Genomic DNA, 22817 nt, shown 5'->3' with positions numbered 1-22817 from the left:
ATTTTCAGACTTCTTCATTTCCGAAGGCATTTTACCTTTCCTTAAATATTTAGGAATATTGAAATTTACCTCCACAGCTGCTTTTAAAATATATATATTACTGTTCCTGTACTTTACAAGACCACCCCTAATATCCTTTCGTAATTGCACAAGGTCTTTTCACATATGTATATCAAATTAGTCAGTGAAATTCAGATGCATTGGACAAGTTTTCTCCATGAACCAATGTTGCGTGCCTGGAAGTGGTGCATATCACTGGTTTTAATTTTGTTTTCACAGAGATCATACCCTTTTATCTTTACAGACGAGCAAAATGTCCATTACTGTAAGTGGAAATAGGATTACATTCCGGCTATTAAAATGGACATGACTAAGTTTTTTCTGGGTTGATCAGAACTGCTATCTCAAAAATTCAACTTCCATGGAAGAAGAGCAGGTCTTCCAAATGTTTGTCAAAATCTTTCTCACTGTCAAGCTCAAGTCTGATGTTTGTTTCCAGTATCACATATGTTAACTTTATCCTCGTATTTTTGTGCAATGAGTTTGCTTTTTTGATCGCTGTTCATTGAGTTGCAACACATCTGGAAGCTTGGCAAATAGCAGGGGTAGATCTCCTAATAACAGGATTGTTTCATGGGAATTTCATATATAGAAATACGTGAGATTTGTGAAAGGTGATCCTAACTTACCTGACAGAACTTTTGTCATAGGTAAATAATGAATAGCAAGACAAAACCTAGAAGAGTATGCCATGTTCCAAACACCCAATCTGCTTTTGAATGCTAACAAGAAGTTTGTCTGCCCCAATTTTGTTGGAGTACTGCTAACAAGGGCCTTAGACTGCACCAGCAGTTATAGTGAGACTTGGTCTGCAAGGCTGAGACCCTAGCATGTGTCAGAGGTGGTTTGGGATGTTCCTCCCTTTGGCTGGATTTTATTGCTCCACTACAGAGACAGAAGTGTTGCCTGTGTCTCAGTGACTCCAATGCAGAATGTGTTTGCAAAAAGCCTTCTTTGCTGGTGGTTTAAAATAATGTGCCATGGCAGGGAAGAGCCAAGTGTTCCAATCAGTCTTTCAGCTTGTTCTAGATCAAGTGACCTCAAGTAGTGAGGGTCAAGCAGCTCCTGAAACTGTGTGACAAGACTGACCCAGAGGGGAATATCCATCTCAGTGATGTCCCATCATTTTTCACAAACAGAAGGAAGTAAAATTGAATTCTAGATATCTATGGCAAGAAAAGGACACAAACTCAATAATGGCAGCAGAATGTGGGAAGTTACGGGCAGAAGAGTGTACAGACAGCTGGTGTGTAAAGGGAACAGCACAGTGACAAAGGCAAGCACAAAAACAGCAGGGAGATGAGAAGCCCAGCCTCTGCAGCCTTCAATATCTAGCATGACAGGGAGACCTCTTGAGAGTGGCTAGACCAGCTCTTGCTGCAAGAGCCATGAAAGTTGAGAATAAATGCCTGAGTAATCATAACATTCACTAGGCTCTTATGCAGGAACACTCTCTTAAATTATGAGGGCTGCATTTCAGCCCTGGGAAAAGGGTGCTTTCTCGGAGCCAGCTCCTTGGTTCTAGTGAACAAATACAATCCCAGCAGGCTTAAATGGTGTCACTGATGTGCTCTGGAGGCATCCTTGCCAGAGTGTGCTTCCCTTCATCTCTGCACTACCATTCAATCTAAGTGCAGCCTACGTTATTTGAAGGGAGATATATATGCATCTTAGAGAATGAGCTACAGCCACCCCTTCTCTAATGTTATTGTACCCACGAGGTGTGAGTTACTGGTGGATTTGGCTCATGGTTTTCATTTTGTAAGCAATGAACTAAAAATATTTTAACAAGCATAATAAAACTGTAAATTTATATGGTCTATCCTTTGTTGGAAGGAGGCTTGATTCCCACCGTAGCTGAGAGAGAGCTATTTTCAGAGTACTAGACTGGGCTCTGTGCCTTCATTTGGCCTAACTGGGGTCTGACATATCCAATCTAGATGTTGAGGAATTCTCATGCCTCTGTTCTTCTGTATATGCAGTGCTACTGAGTTGGAAATGTAGCTCCAAACAGCATGAAGAGCCAAAATTTTTCTTCCTAATGCAAGCTGATTGTGAAATACTCCAAAGGAGCAATTTTGTCTCAATTTTCCTGCGTTTATGCAACTGTTTATAACATAGGCCAAAGGTATTTGCTGTCTAGTTGGTCAGATGTAAGTCAGCGGGTCAGTGGATTTACATGAAAGACTGATGGCGACACACAATCAGTTTGCATGCAAATGGCATTGATCCAGTTGCCCAGTTGAGGAATGTTATATGATCAGTGCAGATATAATTATATCCAAATTTGGCTACACTCCATATTTTATCCATATTTATCCATATTCTGCTGCAAAGGGGCTTGTCTCCTTTGCCAAGAAATCCCCTGGGCAAGAGCGTATCTCAGTATCTCACTGTTTATTCCATATTGGGTGGAATTTCCAATAAATCCTTCTCTGTGGAGAAGCCAAGATGCATGACCCTTGTTAGTGATGCAGCTATCTCCAAAAGTCAAGCCTCTGTCTTCTCAGCAGTCCAGCTCACTTATGAAATGTTGCATCCTGTGAGATCATTCGCACTTCTTTCAGCAACTAATTCCTGATGGAAAATCTATTGGCAGTAGCTCACATTTTTTGAGGAGCAAAGGCTCCTTTATGTGGTGGAGCAGAAGGGAGTTTCAGGGGTACAGCAGAGCTCTCCTGCCAGTCCAATGCTTCTTTTGCTTGTTTGAAGAGGTGGTAGGATGCAAACCAGCTTTCGTTCAAAAATAACATAGGCATTTTAGCACATGACTGCTCCCCCTCCAGCACGTCCTCTTGTACCTTCTGGGATCATTTTATCTGAGTTGTGCTGATGTAGCTCAATTGCTATCAGATATCCTTTTGCAGGGTCACTGTAGGGATGAGGAACATGTAAACTGAACCTGCTGGGGTAGCTGTTACAAAATGACTTGTTCTCTACTTGCCTGTAGCCAGCCACTCTAAGGTGGATGGGGCATCTGCTTCGTGGCCGCAAAGTTATGAGTCTTCTGATCTTTTTTCCCCTATATAAACATCTTCAGATGCAGTTTGACAGCATGTTACACTGAGAAGATTTTTCCACTCTGCAGTAATACACCATGAAGACACTTAAATTACCCTACAGGCTACGCATTCAGAGAGACCCATGTTACTCACACATCTCTGGTTTTGGATGACTATTTATATAGCTAGGCCACTTCTCTGGAGAGCCTCCCTTTCTCAATCTGATAGAGATGAGGCCAGACAGAACTACAACTTTGTGCTACCTAGAAAACCCAGGACGCTAACCCTCTGCAAAGTGTGACAAGGAGTCACTGTACTCTCAGGTTTGCTTTAGGGCTGGTTTGCTTTTAAAGAGCTGGACCAGTTTCTCCTGAGTCAGATTCTGTTATGTGCAAGCTACTGTGGTGCCTTCAATTCAGTTAAGAGTGGATCAGATAGGTTTCTTCTCCCTTCACAATCATTACCTTATTGTTGCTCTGTTATTGTGTGTTATGCCAGCATTACACAGCTACAAGCCTGCCTCTGGGCCCGATGCAGTGGCTGTGGTTTTCTCTTCTGATTGTGTAGACAGAGCAGCATTACGAACTTAAATCTACAGTTTCTTGACACTCATTCTACCTGTGGAAAAGCTTCATGTGTGGAAAGTGTTGGGCCTCTGGGACAGGCTGGACCTTTTCCTTTCCTACACAGGGACAGATACAAGTAGGCAGATGGCAGTAGGTCAGAGCTGTGTGGGGCCCCAGTCTAGTGTAGGCCCAAAGTAAGGCTGCACTGCAGTCTCCGTGTTTCCCTTGAGAGTCATAGTCAGTGATTCTGGTGGTGAATGTGAGTCCTGTGAAGAACAGAACATGATCTCTGCAGCTGTAGAAGATACTGCTGATGTATGGAAAATGGACAGCATTTATGTGAGCTTTTGAGTACTAGTTTTATTCCTGTCATTCTTTCTAGACGATTGAATACCTTGATTTTGAATCCAACCATTTCATGTCCCAGAAATCAAACATCACCACCACCACATGGCCTTTTCCAGTGCACAAAGGTGCTGTTTCTGTTTCCCATTGCACTGGTATCACTCAAGCATGAAGAAACAGAACTGCTGTTTTACTAAGATTGTTAGAAGGGAGGGATCTCCTGAAGGACTATGTGTGCTGAATTGCTCTATTGGCAAAATGCAAAAACTGTAGTGAATACTGAGATGTGTGCATCCTGCATGTATTTACACTTCTCTCGTAAAGGGCAAAATAATAATGATAATGATAATAATAATAATGTGATGCCTGCTTTATGGTGATTAATATTGTTTGTCTGCATGAAGATTGTTTTCTCTGAGGCTTTGGTGTATGGTCTCGTAAAGCTCATGTGCTGCCCCTGTATAAAACTCCTTCACAGGATACTCCACGGGAGCCAACTGCCATTGAAACCCAGAATCTGTCCCAGTCCTTTGACTTGCTTTCTTTAAGCCAGGTAGGTTGCTCTGAAAGTAATGTACCTATTTATTTCCATGGAAATTACAACAGCTACAAAGAGCGCAATAAACTATTTGATAGAGCAAATTCTCAGCTACGAAATGCTTTGACATAGTCACTATCATTAGCTATGTTTTTGCCAGTGATGAACAAGAGCCTGCACAGTGCACTTGTAAAAATCTGCATTAGTGGAGGTTGCCACTGCTGAAATTCACCACCCGCTGCCTCGCTGTGCTCACATCCCCTGTTTGGTCTCCATAAATGTTCAGCAAGCATCACTGAATGTGATCAGGGGCCATTTTTTTCATATGGAGGAATTCAGTTCCATGCCTTCAGTTTCACATGCGCTTTCAGACACCATTCTGTCAGACTGCCCCTCTGCTACCATCTGTCACGTGGAAACAAAATGTAACAGAATATTGGTGGGAAGGCTCAATCAATACTGCCATACCATCAACATCCACCTCTGACATCATGGGCCAACATAATAAACCAGGAGGCATTACTTTCAGAGCAGCTCTCATACATCTTTGTGCTGGCAGTCTATTGAAGAAGGATGGAACAGAGTTGCCTAGATCTTTGCCCACAGAAGATTTAGCATAGTCCTGTTTTCCTTTAATTTCCATTGTGGGTAACCAAAGGGACTACCCTGGAAACCAAGGGAATGGTATGAAGTTGTGTGAAGGGATGGTCAGGCTGGATGTTAGGGGTAGTCAGGCACTGGAATGGCCTCCCCAGGGCAGTGGTCATGGCACCAAGTCCGCTGGAGTTCCAGAACAGTTTGGACACTGCTCTCAGAATTAGGGTTTAGATTTTGTGTGCTCTTGTGTGGGGCCCAAACTTGGATGTGGTAACCCTTGTGGGTCCTTTCCAACTCTGGATATTCTATGGTTCTATAAGTAGGCAGAAGTGGGAAAAGATTCAGGCTCTCAATCTCTGTGCTCTGAAGACTTCACCCAGAGTCCCAACAGGCAATTCAAGATGTCAGTAAATGCAGACTTGTAACTCTGAAGACTTCAGAGGTACAACAAAATAAAATCAATGGGCATAACATTGCCTCTCTATTTCTGCAGTCTGTTAGTGTCTTTCACTCCAAACCTTTGCTCAGTCTTTAGCTAGGCAGAGCAGACAAGGAATTTGAAGAGAGTAAGAACATGTCAGGACTCCTGAGTTTGCCTAAAACTGCATATAAAAAATAATATTGTCTTAGAAAACAAAAAGCGTGTGTCCTGCATCTGCTGAGCAAGGGCTTTCATGCCCATGGTTTTTCCCTGGCTGCTGGCAGATTCACAGAATTGGATGTATTCTGACTGAGGCTGAATAAGCAGCTGGAGGGTTGTTATCTCTGTGCAGTAGCACAGGCCTGTTCCCTTTTCTGTTTTCAGGCAGTCTGCCCATTCTCTCTCCTTTGTAGAGGCTGCAACTTTATGGGAGGGTGAGCACGTTCACATACATCATAGCGTTGGTGCTAGCTGAGGCTGAGCCAAGCAAATTATTTCTGTCTCATTCCCACAGAGGGAGGAGGGCACTTAATACCAGGAGTTTATACCTTTCGATAAAGCACTCCAAAATACCTGTCCATCAGATCTGTAGATTGATGTAGCCAGGGATCATTCACCCATCTCTGGCATTCAGCCATTTTGCAGTGATAGAATTTAACCTACGTATAAAGCTGGTGACCCCCGAACTGCTCAGGTCAGATTTGTCTGCTACTGTAACCTCCTTGACATCAGTAAGTCACCAGGAAAGATGAATCCAGATCTCTACATTTTTTCTTCTTGTTGAGGAATAGGAGACCACCCAGGAATGAGGGCTGAATGCTACAACATCAACATTCCCCATGCTGCTTGCAACCTATCAGCCAGGAGCTTTTCAGTAGCTCCCTTTCTGAGAAGGTGCTGGTGCTAAAATCTTCACAAATGACTGGGATAAAAAATTACCCTGTTCAATCTGAGCAAAAATCTGCCCTCTTGAAATACGATTCTGCTTTATCTGATTTTACTTCTGGTGGAAGGAGAGGCACACAGTGTTTTCTTATTGTCACCTATTTTTGGCAATCCAGGAAGGATCTTGCTGAAAGCCTCTGAAAGCTCTGGTAACCAATAATTACTTTGGATCTAGCTAGTAGGAACTCTGCTTTAAGCAACATGGAAAGTTACAAAAACAAAAAAGGGTTACATGTTTATAGAGCACTTTCCAGGTTACTTAGCATTCCTAGTTGTTGGAGTTTATTGTGCTTCCTACTCCTACATGTAGAAGATGCATGCATTACACATGGGATGTTGAAGAGAGGTGTTGTGCAGGTGCTGCCCCAAGCACCTCCACCCCTAGAGCTTTTTATTTAGAGTGCTTACTAAGCCTGGCAGGATAGGTGAAACCCTCTGGAAGCAGAATTGCAAATGTCTTCTTTATTGTGTGAGCGATACCAACCCCTCTGCCTTCAGCACTGAAAGCCTTTGTTGTTCTTCACTCTCTTAGGGTGATAGTTTCCTTCCTATTAACAGATGCTTAAGAAGTCTTGTATCTGTCCTATGTTGTTTTCATGTCTCTCTCTCTTGTTTTTTTTTAACTTCAAACACAGGATTTGTGTGCTTGTGAACAGACATCAGGCAGGAATCTACACTTGGATTCTCATCAGAATCATGGTAGAAGGCAAACATCCTCAGAGGCCCTTTGTACACACTAGAGCTAGGTCCTCTGGAAGACCATTCAGGACATTAGAATAATCACTGATAAATCATCCTCTGAAGGAGTGCCTCACTTTCCACTGCCTGTATAGGAAATCCAGAGACCAGATTGACTGCAGCTGAAATTAGATGCTGCGTAAGGTGGCGTGAATGCCCCCACAGTTTCAGCTACTACTCACCCATTAAAAGGCTTCCAGTTTTCCCACTAATGCAGCCACACTCGGCTGGCCTAAGCAAAAAAGCAGCCTGTGGAAAATTGTGTATTAAGCATCAGTCTTTATTGCACCAAATAGCTCTTTTAAATCCTCACCCTGGGAAGCTGTTGACACACGTTTGAATCACTCTACTACCTTCTCCCAATAAATGTATGTGTAATTGTGTTTGTGTATACTAGTTACATGTTGCTGTGGAAGTTTTGGCATGCTGATATGTATCTGCATGCCAACCATCACAGCTCATGGCTTCATGGCCGTATATGGAAGTTCACCTGTGAAGATGTTCAGAATTTCCCTTTGGAGCTGCTTGAGTTCTAAACCAAGTGGAGCTCCTACGTGCTGGAGATGGGTGACGGTCTCTGGCAGTAAAAACTGTGGCCTCCAATTTGAAACCTGGCTGACATCACCCTGAAAACCATGAAGGACATTTCTTCCTGCTGTGCCCTTCCTAGAACAGCATGTTCCTTGTGAACCAGTATGCTCTTAGAGGCCAAATCTTGCTCCTCCCTTCCAGCATTGCAGGTAGAATAGGACAGCTAGGCAGCTTGAACATAGAGGAAACCAAAAGCATGGAAACAGGATGAGGTGGAAGTCCCTTTGGTTAGGTGACATGGCTGTATAGATTCAATGTCTAAAATCCCCTGCAAGAAGACAGTGACATAGAGTCATTGACTGCAGTTAACTGTGGGATTTCCTGAAGGCCAGATGTAGGAATGCCTGAAAGAACACATTTGAGCATAATTAGAGGCTTTTTGAAATTAAGATAAAACTTGATCTACAAAGTCTGTACACTTGGATCTCATGTTGCACTACACCCCCTGGAGTAGGCCTTCATCTTACATTTACATCAGGATGTTAGGCAATATGCCACCACCTACAATTTACTTGGGATATGGTGACTGTTAATTCTTAAAGTGTGGATTGAAGCAATGTGCTAAAACATTTTAGAAGATTTCCTGTCTGATAAAATTTCCTGTCTGATATTTGGTCATTAGGCTGAAAAGGGTTATGTACCTCAAGGAAGGTGGTAATAAACATTGCGAAAGTGTAGGGAAAGGGTATTGTAAAGGTAGCCTAGAGTCTTCTGTTTACTCACCCACCTCTTGAAAGATGAAAGCACATATGAAATAGAATAGCAGTATTCTAAAGTTGGACAGAGTTTTCTTTGCATGAAATATATTGCCATTCGTGAGCAGTATCAGCATACATAAACTTAATAGGATTTTGAAAAAGATCAAGCTTCTCGTAGCCCCCAACACCTATTGTCCTATTACAACAGTAAATACATAAAATTCAAGAGTACCAAGTAGGTTGCAAACCAGCTCTACTTAAAGAGAATTGAAAGGACAATCTGTCTGCCAAAAATTATGCTATAACTCTCTGTGACAGCATCCTCATGCTGGTCTGTGAAACAAATTCCAGTTAGTACAGCCAAAGATCATGAACTGTTTGAACTACCAGCTGCATCAAGAGGAACAGTCACTGTCTTCCAGCGATGGTCTGTGATTCTCAGTTTATTTGTGTTGAATATAGTGACGGTCTACTGACCTGGCCATGGACATGGGTCGTGATGTGGCTGAAAACAAAAAGAGGATGGATATTTGAATGTAGAAGGAGATTTCTGGCATTGTCACCTACCTGAATTGACTGCTCAATCATTCAAGTGTACATTAGTTATTTCTTCTACAAGTGAACCTCAACTTTGCTCTACTTAGAGACGCTTGGGTTGATTTTTACTAGAAATGTTCAGACCTTGGTCAGTCCTATGCAAGTTCTGCCAAACCAGCCTGATGATAGGACTATTAACCAGGCTGACATTGTTTCAAGACAGTCTGAAACAATCTCTTCTGTTTTACAAGGCATATAAATGCTTTACAGGACACATACATTCCTAACAGATGCTGCTGCACACCTACTTTGCACAGGCAGCTCCTTGTTACCTCCCAGTCTTGATGGGATTTGGTGAGCACTTGTGCAGCACTGGCACTGCAAACACTGTCTATCGGCAGCAGAGACTTAGGACTGAACCCCTGAAGAATGTCTATAGATGACTGTCTGTTCTCTTTACTGACAGAGATGTAATTCCATGCATTACGGGACCAGGCAAGGCAGGAGAGAGATGGACACTTTGGTCTGTAAATGCATCATCTCTTCATCCTGGAAAGTGAGGTTTTTCTTCTTAGTGGCTTCCTTTCCACACAAGCCAGCGTGAGCCACGCAGCTCTCAGAGGATACTCTTAGAGGTAAAAACATCGCTGTTATCAGTTGCTAAACTTTGGAGCTGTTCGTTTCTGCCCCTTTCTCCCACCCCAGACAGTGAAATGACTGCTGGCACTATCCAGTAATTAATGTGTTGACTTTTTAGTATGCACAGGTATGATCATCCAATTGGTACCATTACACTGTAGGAATCCATTTCTAAAAAATACAGCAATCTCTTCTGCCCTTCAAATGCAGCATGAGATAATGTGTCATGTTCCCTAGCTACCAGTGACACAGGAGGAAGGTAATCAATACAGCTGGTAATACATAAAAGCAAAAATTACAACCGATTCCCTTCACTGAAAAGCATCATCTTTTAGCCTGCATTATCACAGCTTCAGCTGTACAATGCATTAAAATGATCATGCACTTCTCTTTGCACATGCTAATTAGAATCCTGTTATCTTTTCTGAGAGCACCGCTTGAAGAGGACAGGTTTATTGTAGAATCCAATACAAGTTTATTCTTTAGTAGGTGCTCAGTTGCCATAAATCAGCGTACTTCCACCAGAATCAAAAAGAGAAATACCTGCTTACCATCACTCAGGATGTGATGCTGTGTTTTGTCTAGGGAAAAATGTCTGCACATCATCTTTTGAGCTCAAGCTTCAGCGAACAAGTGCCTGCTAAGAAACCTGATCTTCCATGTTGCAGTTTCTCTTCTGCATTATTTAAATAGCAGGCAAAAGCACTGTGAGGCAGTGCAGACTGCAAAAAATAGTATAATGCCATTCAATCTTTACTATTAAAAAAACAAACAAACATATTTTGAAAGGATTTTGCATTACGGGTAACCCCTCCCATCTCAGAAGTTGTGTACAGCATTATTCAACTTACTGTTGCAAATTTTGGCACAAAAGAGTGTGTCTGCCTGATGGGTGACGAGAGGACCTGGGAGCCAGCACTTCCCTGCTGTAGCCAAAAATCAAAGCAGTGCAGCATTAGGTGTGTACAAATCCACATATTTCAAGTTACAGCACTGATCTCTGAGAAAGCCTTGTTAAGTCTCCCTGCCGAGAGAATGACAGCAGTAATACTAGAAATGGCAAGGAGCATTCAGGATTTAACGTGAATTGTGAAGTCTGTCAGCTCTTTGAAGTTCTTCAGTGAGTGTTGCTAAATAAACACCTTGATTGGTGTCTGTAAAGGACACATAAAGCTGTGAAGTAAGGATCTGCAGCCCTGTACTATGGCTGTGGGGTTTCCAGCAACGGTTCTTGTGGAGAGGAACTGCCACCTCTGAGAAAAGGCAGTGAAAATGATGGGGAATGGATGTGCAAGCTGTGTTCCATATCCATTCAGTAATCCAAAGTTTCTCCCAGCTTTGCCCCTCAGGGTCTGTGTTTTAGTTGTTGAAGCTCTCTGTATCTTCCTTATAAAGCTGGAGCATGAAAGGAATTACGCTATTGTTGATGTGGCCTTTCTGCTTTTAAATTCGAATCCTTTGTTTTCCTCAGGAGATTGCAATTAATCTATTACTTACCAAAGAATTTTTTTTCTACCAATAACCATATTCTATCCTTAGTTCTGGTCTGATTCTTTTCTAGAAAGTGATTATCTTTCCCATTAAACAGGAAATTTCTGAGAGAGCAGCCAAGAAAGGAAGAAACTTTGCATCTTCAGGCACACAGCACTAGAACAGCTACTGTAGCTTGTCATACATAACAATACTGTCAGCATCAGCTTTTTTTTTCCTGCAGGAGGGCTTTTGGGGCCAGACAATGCACGTCTCAAAAACTTCTGGTATCTCCATCAGCACTTGGTGGCAGCCTGCTCCACTGCAGGGAGCTTTGGCTCTGCTCAGTTGGAGCTACACCAGTCCACAGCCTCTGGAGCACCAAGGGAGAATCTTTTTGCTGTTAATATCAGACTGTTTAGAACTAAAGTCCTCCTCTTTTCTCTGCCGCTAGGATTTGCTATCCAGCTTCTGTGATGTTTTTTCTGAATTTACCAAGCTTTTGTTTATATATTTCTGAGTCATGAGGAAGCCCTGTTCTGCCAGCCAGGTGTCAACATAGCTCTGTTTCACCATCTCTTCTGAGGGCCAAGGCTGACTTGTGCATCTCCTTCAGCTGGCTGCATAGACAGCTCCTTCTCAGTGTTTTTCACAAAATGACCCATCTTGCATCACAGCCCTGGTCTAGCAAGGCAGCAGTGTAGAAACTGAAGCCTTAAAACCTGAACAGGATGAGAAATACGTAACCCTTGGAGAATGCTGGAGCTGACGAGATGTTTCGGAGCCAGTCTCTATTCTTAGAAGAGTGGTGAAAGTCATCATTTAAAAATAAGATCCACTGCAGTGCTAGCAAAGAGTTGTATCTGTGGTATTCTTGTGAGTAAATCCCTCAACACACATTGACTTGGCTTCAAGATCAGAAACACTCCACCAAAATAAGGCCCAGCTGCGATTTATACACAGTGCTGATCTGAATGGGAGAGAAGTACACATGGCATTTGTTGCAACAGGTATCCAGAGCTCAAGCCTGGAGTTTAATCGGTATTACAGGTCAAGGAGAGTTTTTCAAGGGTCTCTGAAAGCGTTAGCCAATGCAAGCAGTGATATTGGGTATATGTACTCACCCTTTTGGAAATTTGCCCAGACACTTTGCTGCTGTTCTGCTGTCTGGCAGGGACTCGATGCTGCCTTCACATGAGGTGGGTGCTCTGCCAAGTCTCTGAATCTTGTGCAGAGGCCTTTCTAACATGTCCATGCCTTAAGATATCAAATGGGTGTGAACTTATGTAGCAGTGGAGGCTTGGGGCTCACACTCAACATATCTAGGTATACCAGAACCCCTTGGGACATAGAATCATCATAGAAAGTCATGGGTTGGAAGGGACATTAGAGCCCACCCAGTTCCAACTGCCCTGCCATGGGCTGGTTGGGGTCACAGAGCACAGATCCTGCCAAGACTCCTGACATAGAGGGGGTCTGAGGGAAGACAAGGTGAATACGTGTATTTGCAGCATTGCTACCCCCGCTCCTGTGAAGGAAAGGTGAAGTCTGAGACTATAATGGGGCTATTGGAGACACTTGCTAATGTAAAATCTTAAGTTCATCATGGTTACTGGGAAATTCCTGCTGGCTCAGAACCAAGTCAGTGTTCCTATCTGATGCCATACAGATTTCTGCCTGTTGTACTTCTGTCTGTTCTCCTTATTTCTGGGTTGTATTTGCATTATCTAATACTGTTTGAATCTTGTATTCTCTAGAGTTCTTAACATACCTCTTTTTAGGATCGTGTGTAGCAACAAAGGGCCAACATCAGGCTGCGTGTAAGCAAGGATGGCCACAGATCCAAGCTCTTGGGGAACATCTGATTCCTTATCATTTTATTGGGAAAAGAAACTGGAGCTGGCAGTAGTCAAATGCTGTTCATCTGCTACTTCAGTGCTCTTTGGATTTTGAGGTCTCTCTCAGAAATCTAGCTTATTTCTTTCAGCCACAACTTGATGGAGGGCATAATCTTTTCCTGTTGGATGATGCTAGTTTTCCCTAAAGCTTTAACTTGAAGAAGCTGAAACCTTGAGGCTTCCTCTTGCACTTATTGATTTTAATGTGAGTTTTAGCTAGGATCACGTCAACAAGTGCAATACCAGATCCCATAATACCACATTTCTGGAGCTGATGTGGTTTTGCTCACCACATATCCACAAATCTTGTCCCACCAGAGTGAGTGGGAGTGTGTGCGTGAGTTATGCTGCAGAGAGAGGCTGTTTTATCCCATGCAAAAGTCATCAGCTGTCTGAGTCTCATGTCCCGTCCTGTTCTGAGACATGCCTGTTAACTCCTGCACTTTACACTGCCCAGTGATGTCAGTGAGTGTTTTGCATGAGTAAGCAAGTTATTCTTTCCTCTAAAATAGTTATTTGATTGTTCTGTATAGAGCGTTTAATTTTAAAGGAGTTTTACACAAGCTGCTACCAAAGAAACACTTCTAATTCCGAACTATCGCACTACAGCTTTATTTGAGGAAGAATGAGCTACGTCTGAAAAACAGTCAGAAGATAAAAGAAGCTGAAGAAGTAAATTGGGTGTGTAACGAGCATTAACAATTGTTATAAAAGACCAAATAAAACCGCAGTGAAGATTTCACATTTTATTGTTATTAAAAGTTCATTATGAAATTGGCACAACACATAAAAATAGATCCGTGATGAATGGTACACATTACTATTATTGCCACGTCATCTCGTGCACATCCTCACTTTTTAAAATCAGAAGATAATGAACATAAAACATTTCATCAGCTAACTGTGAAACCAGTGTTACTGCAGCCGGGAGAGACCGTGCTTTCTGTTGACTCTACTCAAGCAGATAATGCAGACAGAAATAGTCCTCTATTGATGCTTAAATTCAGGAGAACGAAAGAACAGATTTTTAGAGTATGCCCCAGCTGAGAGGGCTGGAATTACCCCTTTTCTTACAGACCTATTCTCACGGAAGTCAAAAGGTGTTTTGCCATGAACTTGAAAGGCAGCAGGATTTAGCTATTTGTTGACAGACAGATGGAAAGGCCTAGCAACAGAAGCTAAGGAAGTCCCGTGGCAAAGCATGAGTTTATTATTTTGATCTTGCACATGCTGCTGAATCTCCTTGTTATAGTAATTGTGCATATTTGTAACAGCAGTGATTGCTGGGAGGAGCTGGGAGGGTGTATCAAAGCCAGATAAAGCGTCAGTAGCTCATTTTTCCTCCCCATTTGGGTTGGCCTTCATTTTAACCCCACGCACCGTTCGTTGCAAAGCAACCTTTACCTGTGCACTTTCTGATCCATGTGAGAAAATCAGAACAAAACCTAGAATGACCACAGATTTCACCAGACCGCTATGTAGTTGGTGGACAAATAAAAAGCTTTTCTTCGTAACTTCTGTGCTTGCCGTGGTGAGCATTTAGGTCTGTCCTCATCTGACTCTGGCTGCTCACACTGTCACCTCCATTGTAGGGTGCTGGAAGGTTGCTCAGAGCCTCCACTACCAGCTCTGCAAAACTGGGCTCTTGGTGGCCTCTGAAATGCTCACTATCTCTCTCTAAACTCATGTTCCACTGGGACTACAGTACATCATGTGACAACACCACCACTAGCAAGCTTGGAAGTGCTGTGGCTACTCTGTTCTCATTTCCTCCATAGTGAATGTTTTTAAACCCCGGGAGATAAAATCTCAGTGCTGCTCTCTCACATGAAAATCTCAGGGCTTCAGTCTCAGCCTCACTTCAGGAGAGTGACAGGGGTGGAAAGCTGGCACAGCGTTATGGTGAATCAGGCTCTCTCTTTGGTTTTCAGGCTGTTTACTCAAAACAGCCCTTGAGAAAGATGCTGTGCCTCAAGCAGATGTTACATTCAACCGGTTTAGCAATATTACGCCTATTTTTTCTCAAGCTAGTCAAGGAGGGGAGGGAGAATATAATATATGTTAGTGCAAGTTCACAGAGACAACACATGAATATTTAGTACAAAATGTTCTTTCAAGGTGGGGCAACCATTTCTAATTGTGCCACGGAAAGGTGTTTTGTAACATTTTTACAACTTGACTGTGAAAAAGCATTTCTGTGAAATATGTTTAGACAGACTACCTCCCATCACCCAGCATATCTCAAGGCTCTTTCTGAGTAGTCAATAAACTCATATTTCTTAAAAAAAGAAAGAAAGAAAGAAAGAAAAAACCATCAGCTTTATCACAGCCAATTCCAAATGTAACTAAGTAATTTGGGGGTGGATATTTTTGGTATTTGTTTGTTTTTTTCCTTTTTGGAACAAATAATAAAGCTATGCTAAGTTGAGGGATTACACTCCAAAGTTTTTACCCATTCAAGACTTCTTTCATTTCAGAAATAATTTCCTCATTCAGAGGAAACCACGGCAATATTTAGCTCATAGATTCTAGCATAAGATCTCAAAACGTGGTTAACACACACACTTGCTTCTGAGGAACTGCAGCTTCAAAGTAGTCCACAGACTACCAATGCCTACTGAAAAGCATTTTGAAAACCTGCCCCGGTTTGGAAACAGTCTGATTTCATGTCTAGTAGGGCTTATACCCCAAATGAACATCTGAGTAATCCCTAAACTCTGGAGACACGATTCAGATATAAATTTTACAGCAGTCTCCCATCTTAAACATTTGGGTTTAGCTCAAAGTCTAACTGAACAGAAACATTTAAGGCCCAAGTTTTCTCTGACTTGCACTGCACCAGCTTCTGAATGCAGTTAGCCAAGTAAACCAAGCACACGTGGGACAGCCCTTGGTTACACAGCCATCATCCTTCCTGGTACTGCCCAAGAGCAAAAGAAAAAGGCTTCCAACATTCTGTTAAACACACAAATAGATGTAGAAACTCTAAATGTGGCTTTGTGCCCTTTCTTGAGCTCTCAGCCAAACCACTGCCCAGCAAAAGTGGATTTACAGCTCTTCCTGCCTCTAAGCCCTGCTCAGGAACCACGACAGGGCAGAAGAAGGTGGTGCGTGCCACAGTCTGTCAAGTTAGGCAGAACAAGAATGAGGTTCAAAATAGCATTTTGCTGAGCCAGGTAACTACTGGAGCAGGATCTAATGTGCCTGGTACAGCAGGTGGGAAAGTAGGCAGGACGGTTATCACCAGGTCCTTGCTGCTGACAGAGACCTCTGTAGAGTTCATCTCAGCATCCTCGGCCTACGCTCTGTGCTGTGCCAAGACCGTACAGGTCATGAAAAATCTGAGGGCTGCACTAAAGCTACTGCAGCTATCCAGAATCTCAAGTGGCTGAAAATTCAAGTCGGCCAAACCCCTTATTCTGGGCTACAGCAAAGGCACGGAGCAGGAATCTCTACTGGCCTTATGCTGTCAGAGAGATCTCTTTTGGTTCTGTGCTACGGCAGGGTCATGGTGGTACTCTCTCCAGCCTCCTTCCTTATGGCCCTCTGGAGTAGCAGGACAGCCTCAGGCAATGGCACTGCATCAGAAAACATGGCTTTGCATAAATAGTTAGAGAAAGCAGTAGACAGGGTGGGCATCAAACATCTCTGCAAACAGAATTCATCTTCTGCTTGATTCTGCTTTGGAGCTACAGACTGTTCCAAAGCTGGAGAAAAATCCGAACAGCTCATGTGGAAGCACCTTTCCCTTGGATTTTATTATCATCATTTCTAAGAATATATTTTGTACCAAAACACTGTCAGCATTCTTTATACAATGAAAAATGACACAGTCATCATGAATCATGGAGAAGAGTAAAAACAGAGCAAGACAGGAATATTTCATATAGAGGTTCAATCCGGAGTACAAACAGAATCTGATGTACAACTTAAAAGCCATACACCAGATAAAAAGATCATCTGGAAAACAACAGGTTTTCACTTAATTTTGAAAAAGGAAAAAAAGTCAGGGGGCTTCAATGTTAAGGCGAAAATTTCCATTATTAACTCATTTTGTAGGTGGGAGCCCAATTCTTAACTCATCCACAGCAGCACCACCCCCCTGGCTTTACAGAGAGATCTGCACTCGCGTGAAGTAAGAATCAGGCTTCTATGCCTTTGTGCTCAGAGGACTCTGGTTGACCTCAGCAGCCTTTGGAGCAGAGCCATAGCTGGAATTTCAGCTTGCAGTCTAAGGCTTCTTAACTGCAGGCCAAATTAGCGCAAAATGAGGCTTTGCAACTGGCATTCTACCCTTCACTTTGGATATTCCAGTTCTGCTTACTTTGAAACACTTCTTTATTGCGAGCTTAATATAGTTCTGCTTGTGAGATTTTTTTTTCTCTCTTTTTTTTTTAATACTGTGCCACAAAGAATGTTTTTATACTCTGTGTCCCTACATTACATGTCTTCAAAATTGCCTAAATACACGTTTGTATCATGATTATAACTACTCAGAAAGACTTGCCATGGTCTACTGTGAACAGCCAAGGAAAAAGCGCATTTAGTCCTAAAGAAGTCAAGAAAAGTGGTTGTGTTCATTTATAGTGTAGCTCAATGACTCTGTTTATACAGCTATACCTACTATTTAAAAAGCTACTTGAAAAGTTATTATTCATGTGCAGTAGATGATTTTCAAGCATTAATAACTTGGCTGTCTAGACAAGTTTTAATTGTCATATCAAAGGCCGAATATGTTCTCAAATGAGTGCAAAAAAAATCTCCCCTGGAAAGAGGCTAGTTCTCTTGCTGAACTAAGAGACTGCCAAATTCAACTTTTTTCTCAAGTTATAAAAGCACAGCTGCAAATTCGCTGTTTAATTTTTCAAAACGGATTGACTTGAGCTCAAACCTATCCTGTGCAGCAAAGTTAGTAAGCCCTGAAAAACAGTTTAGTGAATAGATGCAAAGAGCTCCCCCCACCAACTACCATGCCCGCATTTTCCCAGGGCCCAGAGGGCTCCGTTAAAATGTAACTCAATGTTCAATAAGAAACACGAATTTTCCAGAACAATATGTGGAGTTTACCCAAAGAACCCGAGACATTTTGTACATTCAAAATGTTTACACTTTGCTGTTCTTAACGATCAGTAAGATTGTTCATTTTTACTAATACATACAATGAGTATAAATAAATAAACTACAGATAAGCTTTAAAAATTGTATTAACAGTACATTGTGCAAAAACTTGTAACAATCTACATTCTATGCAAATACCCTGACTAAAATATACAGGCTAGTGTCCTCACACCCTCATTCCGTTTTTTGCACAGTCCTTGGACCAAATCAGCAGCTGGGAGCAATCAGCAGGATGCCACTGTGAGCCGTGGAGGTTAGCTGATTAACACCAGCGGCAGATCTCGCCCCTGGGCATGTGCAAAAATCCCATAGAAATCAATGGGAGTTGTGCTTGACTAAGGACTAAACAGTTTGATTGTACCCCGATAAAGTGAATAGCAGATTTGCCATTGATTTCCGTGGAACTGGGCTCAGGCCCCGGGTAAGGACATCAACATGTGGCCCTACATTGTGCTACACTACTCCACTTCAGTGCAGAAACAATATTTGCAAAAGAAAAGCCTTTGTTGTTGTTGTTACTGCTGTGCAGTAACTGATTTTAGTGCTGTGTTTCAGAAATCGCCTTTCTGTGAGATTTGAAACAAGACTGCAAGTCTTTCCGAATCCATTCCAACTTGATTATCCAGCACAAGTGGGCTATTTTGATCAAAGAAAAATGGCTCGATGTCTATTAACCATCAGTGTTCTTCATTAGGATAGACAACAGCCCAGTTCATCGGCACAGGCGTGAAGAACTGCACACAGAAAAGGAACAGGGCAGCCTTCCTACTATAGTTGTGTCCAGAGCTGGCTGTCACTTCTCCACACAGACGATGGCACCTGAGCCGGTTTGGAATCTACAGTTCTAACAAGTTCAGCCAAGTTTTGTAAGCTGAAGATCTCCGTTTATCTTTATTGTGTCAATTGCTGACAGTGTTTCAATACGGTGGTAAAAATCAAAGAGCTGATGTCCATCCACAAATATTCTAAAACGGGGATGCTCACAAAGTATCTCAACCTGTAAAAAATAAAATGATGAACCGTGTTCACAACGTAACTGGGAAGTTATTTCACAGGATGCAAAGAGCACCGGATTAGCCTTTAAGCAGCGTTGGTATGGTTACACATCTTGCTACTTGCACGCCACGTAGCAGAGAAAGCTGAGCCCCCTTTGCCCCCACGACCCCAGTTACACTACAAGGGATCTGCTCGCACTTCACAGAGATGTTAATCCAGCCTCACACAGCCAGGGTGGGGAGGACCCCCAAACCCTGATGCACAGCTCTGCAGATTATGGTCCTGCTGGCACCAGGGAGGTTTTCTCTCTGTGAATAATGCCAGAATCAAACTGCTAATTAAAGGTATATCCAACCCAAATCTTGCATTCCTGGCTACAGATATTTGGTTTTTTTTTTTTCCCGGCAGAATGAGGGGGCAGCTCCCTCTGCAGTGTTTTCCACGCTGCCATTAATTCAGTGGAAGAGAGCAAACATGAGAGGGATAGGTTTGCCCTCCACTCCCACACGCCAGAACTGCACATACACAGCTGCTGTGCAACTAAAAAGCTTCTGCTGTGGCGACTGCACACAGGACTGCCTGCTGGACTAGGGGCTGCAGTGAGGGAGACGTAGCACAGGACAGCTTGAATACAGCCAGACAGCCCACACAAGGCACAGCCTGCACGAGGGAAGGATAAAGCTCATCTCTCGTCCTACGGCCCTGGAGAAATAATCTAGAAAAGCCACAAGGAGAGGAGCTAGACCACTCGTTCTGGATAAATATTCCTGATATCGAGGGTGGCTTGATGCCTTGAGGATAAGCTTTGCTAGAGCTGCCCCATCAGGAAGCCAAGACGAGAAGGCACAAAACATGCATTTTTTGTATGCGCCCTCATAGACCTCCAGGTCTGGAAAGGCTGAGAAGCGAATCTGCAGGGAAGCCATGTGCAAATCCTGGGTTGTTTCTGAGGCCGGTAGTCTGGAGCAAAGTGAGTGATAAACTGAGCGAGTTGAAGTGCGTCTGATTTAGGGCACATCATACTGAGGAAGTAGCAGCAGACTGCCCACAGGACCTGCCCACAGGTAGCGCACCACGTTAGCAGGGAAGCACTCATGCTGTTGTGCAGCTCCGGTGTCACTGCAGCAGGTGCATCCAGCCCCAGGCCTTGTTATGTAAAAGATACGGTTAGCCTCAACGCTGCTGCTTACAATCCATCTCTGCAGATCACCCTGGGCCATACCAGAATGATAATTGAACTGGATCACAGGTAATTGGCGAGAGCACTTCAGTACTCCTGTTTAATTTACTCACTGAGAAGGAGACCATCAAAGGTGCAAAGGTAACTGGGAGCCCAAATTCCATTTGGAAAAGGGGAAAAAAAAAAAGAACAACTCCTCTTCTACAGTATCTCACACTAAATGCACAATACTGCTGTCCTCCGGTGCCAGCTGTCGCTAGTGGGACACCCGCAGAACATACTCTGGGCAATCTGTCTGGCCTGTCAGAGGGCACAGCCACCTCCCATGGCAGCAGGCAGCCCATCCCTCTCAACCAAAGCAGGACCAAGGCTCCACGCCCTTCTATTTCCCACGTGCACCAAAGGGTGTAGCCAGCTGTGACGGGGGAGATCGCAGAAGCAAGTAGAGCGCAACCAATAGGCAGCAAAACCTGTCATAAACACCCTCTGAAAGCCCAAGCCTCGGGGGAGACGGTGAGCTTTTGGGGTTGGGGGAGATTATCTTGGGGAGAAGAAGGATTACGAGAGTTTGGCAGCTGGTCAGAATGGTGGCACTAAGCAAAGGGGCCGGCAAGGTTTTGTAAGAGGGGTGGGAGGAAGCGGGAGGGTTTTTCTGGGTCAGCCGCACGGAGAAGGCGTGCAGCCCTTTTTCTCACGTAGTCAAACTGCTGAGAGAGAAGCAGCCCTCTGCAGCTGCATACTTTGTTAGTCCTGATTAGCAAAGACATCTTCACATGGCCATAAACACCACAGATGGGAATCTGCTTCTAGGTCAACCCAGTCCATCCCGGGCACACGGGATTTCCACGTACGCTACTTCCAAGTGACTGTGGGCTTAAATTTGGCAGGAGACTTAATCCCAGGGTTCACAGAAGAATAGCACTATCCCTTAGCTATTTAACCTGCTGACACAAAGGGCCACGGCCAACCTCCGTGTAGCATCCCTGGAGGAAAAGGATGAACGAGATCCTCACGAGCTGCGCTGAACTGCCAACGCTACGTCCATTATAGAACTCATCCAAACCCACGGCAGTCCCACGGAGTATTTACATTCTCCGGCAATAACTTGAAATGCAGTAATAACATAGAGGTACTTCTTAATTTATAGCTATAAAACTAAGCTCGGGAAGCACGCTTCATCACACGGCATTACAACCTCCGACTTGTCATAACACCCTGTGATGTGTTTACGGCCCCATCGGAACTGCCTGCAGGTGCAAGGCGGCAGAGAAGCAGGCTCTGCACAGCGCAGCGTGTGATCCATAGCAGCAACTCGGCCATCGGCACCGCAGCCAAAAGCAAGCACGGGTAAGCTACCAGAGATGGCACGCACTCACCCGAAAAGGCTGGTCCGGTATAAATGGGAAGTAAGGAATAGACGACTGCTCTTCTCCCCACTCTCCAGCTACGCACGAGTTTCTGATGAACTGCCTGTCTGTGAATACGGCTTTCAGCTCGATGGCCACATCTGCAGGAGGATCCTCCGACTCCCCACAGGTCAGGCTGATGCCGAAGCTGCAACGCAAACACAAGCGCTTTCATTCAGCCAGAACACGAGCACGGAAACCCCAAACGCAGCTGTTTCTCAGCACAGAGCTCATGCAGGGAATGCCCGAAGAGCTCTGCAGGGCAAAGGACAGCACACAGATACTACAGCGCACAGATAGGCGCGTGTGCCGCATGTGTATGTGCCTATGCGATCCGACGCGAGTCCTCCTTTCCTTCAAGTGAAACGCTGGGAAACGGGAACCGGTAAAGAAATGCCCCCTCTATGGGTCAAAGGAGAAACCAGCACGCTATATTTAAAGCGATAAAAATAATCCCTCTGTAGAAAGGAGAGACTGTGTGTGCCTATGTGTGTGTGTGTGTGTGTGGGCTCCCACCCTCCCGGCCGGGCCCGGCGGGTTTCACCTCTCGGGGTTGAGGTCCACGATGCCCATCACCAGGATCTTCTTCCCCGGCCGCATCCCTCCTTTGATGTGCCCGCAGAAGGGGACGATCTGCCAAGGAGAGGGGCGGCGGGTCACTCGGTTGTGCAGCCGAACGGGGGGAGGGTGAAGGAGGGGGGGGGGGGGGGGGGGGGGGAAGGTTGTTAAAAGCGAGTCCAAAAATAAAAGCAGCAAAGAAAAAAAAAAAAACAATTTACCAGCCGAGGGAAGTACACATCAGCCTGCACCGGGGATCCCAGGGAGTTGTTTAAATGCCCGTCCTCTATTTTCTGCAGGTAGAAAGCAGAGCGCTGAGGCAGGCAGAGGCAGCAGCAGGGCCCCTCCCGGCCCCCCGCCTCTCCCCTCCGCAGGTGCGCGCCCCGGGCAGCGGCGGCGGCGGCGGCAGCAGCACCCGCCTCCGCGCCGCAGGTGCCCGCCGCTCCCCGAGCCCCGCACCGCGGCGGCACTCACCGGCGCGTCCCGCTCGGCCACGGTCCCCGCCATCTTGTGC

At 44.2% G+C, this 22817-nt stretch overlaps 2 protein-coding genes across 2 annotated transcripts in view; one reads left to right on the top strand and one right to left on the bottom strand.

Moving 5' to 3' along the window:
• The window catches only part of LOC121110286 (translation initiation factor IF-2-like), a 26282-nt gene extending 7095 nt beyond the window's left edge, over positions 1–19187 (top strand). The window contains exon 5 of the mRNA XM_040698112.1: positions 18858–19187. The gene's annotated coding sequence lies outside the window, so the exon portion shown is untranslated. The remainder of the gene's footprint in view (positions 1–18857) is intronic.
• Positions 16779–22817, bottom strand: LGALSL (galectin like). The gene is made up of 5 exons (NM_001008456.2): positions 22778–22817; positions 22525–22596; positions 22290–22378; positions 21716–21893; positions 16779–19160 (listed from the first exon to the last, which is right to left on the bottom strand). Exons 1-5 carry the CDS (start codon positions 22808–22810, stop codon positions 19017–19019), a joined length of 516 nt encoding a protein of 171 aa, NP_001008456.1. The 5' UTR covers positions 22811–22817; the 3' UTR covers positions 16779–19016.

Source organism: Gallus gallus, chromosome 3 (genome assembly GCF_016699485.2).
Source record: "Gallus gallus isolate bGalGal1 chromosome 3, bGalGal1.mat.broiler.GRCg7b, whole genome shotgun sequence".
In the NCBI taxonomy this organism is placed as follows: Eukaryota; Metazoa; Chordata; class Aves; order Galliformes; family Phasianidae; genus Gallus; species Gallus gallus.
Note: the sequence above shows the minus strand (reverse complement) of the source record. Positions and strands in the feature narration are given on the sequence as shown.

Bases quoted from the DNA above. Each gene is read 5' to 3' on its own strand.
- LGALSL (NM_001008456.2), bottom strand. From the start codon at position 22,810: ATGGCGGGGACCGTGGCCGAGCGGGACGCGCCG. The intron at 22,379-22,524 runs GTAAATTGTTTT...TCTCCTTGGCAG, and splicing joins ATGTGTACTTCCCTCGGCTG to ATCGTCCCCTTCTGCGGGCA. The intron at 19,161-21,715 runs GTGAGTGCGTGC...TATTTTTTACAG, and splicing joins TACCGGACCAGCCTTTTCGG to GTTGAGATACTTTGTGAGCA.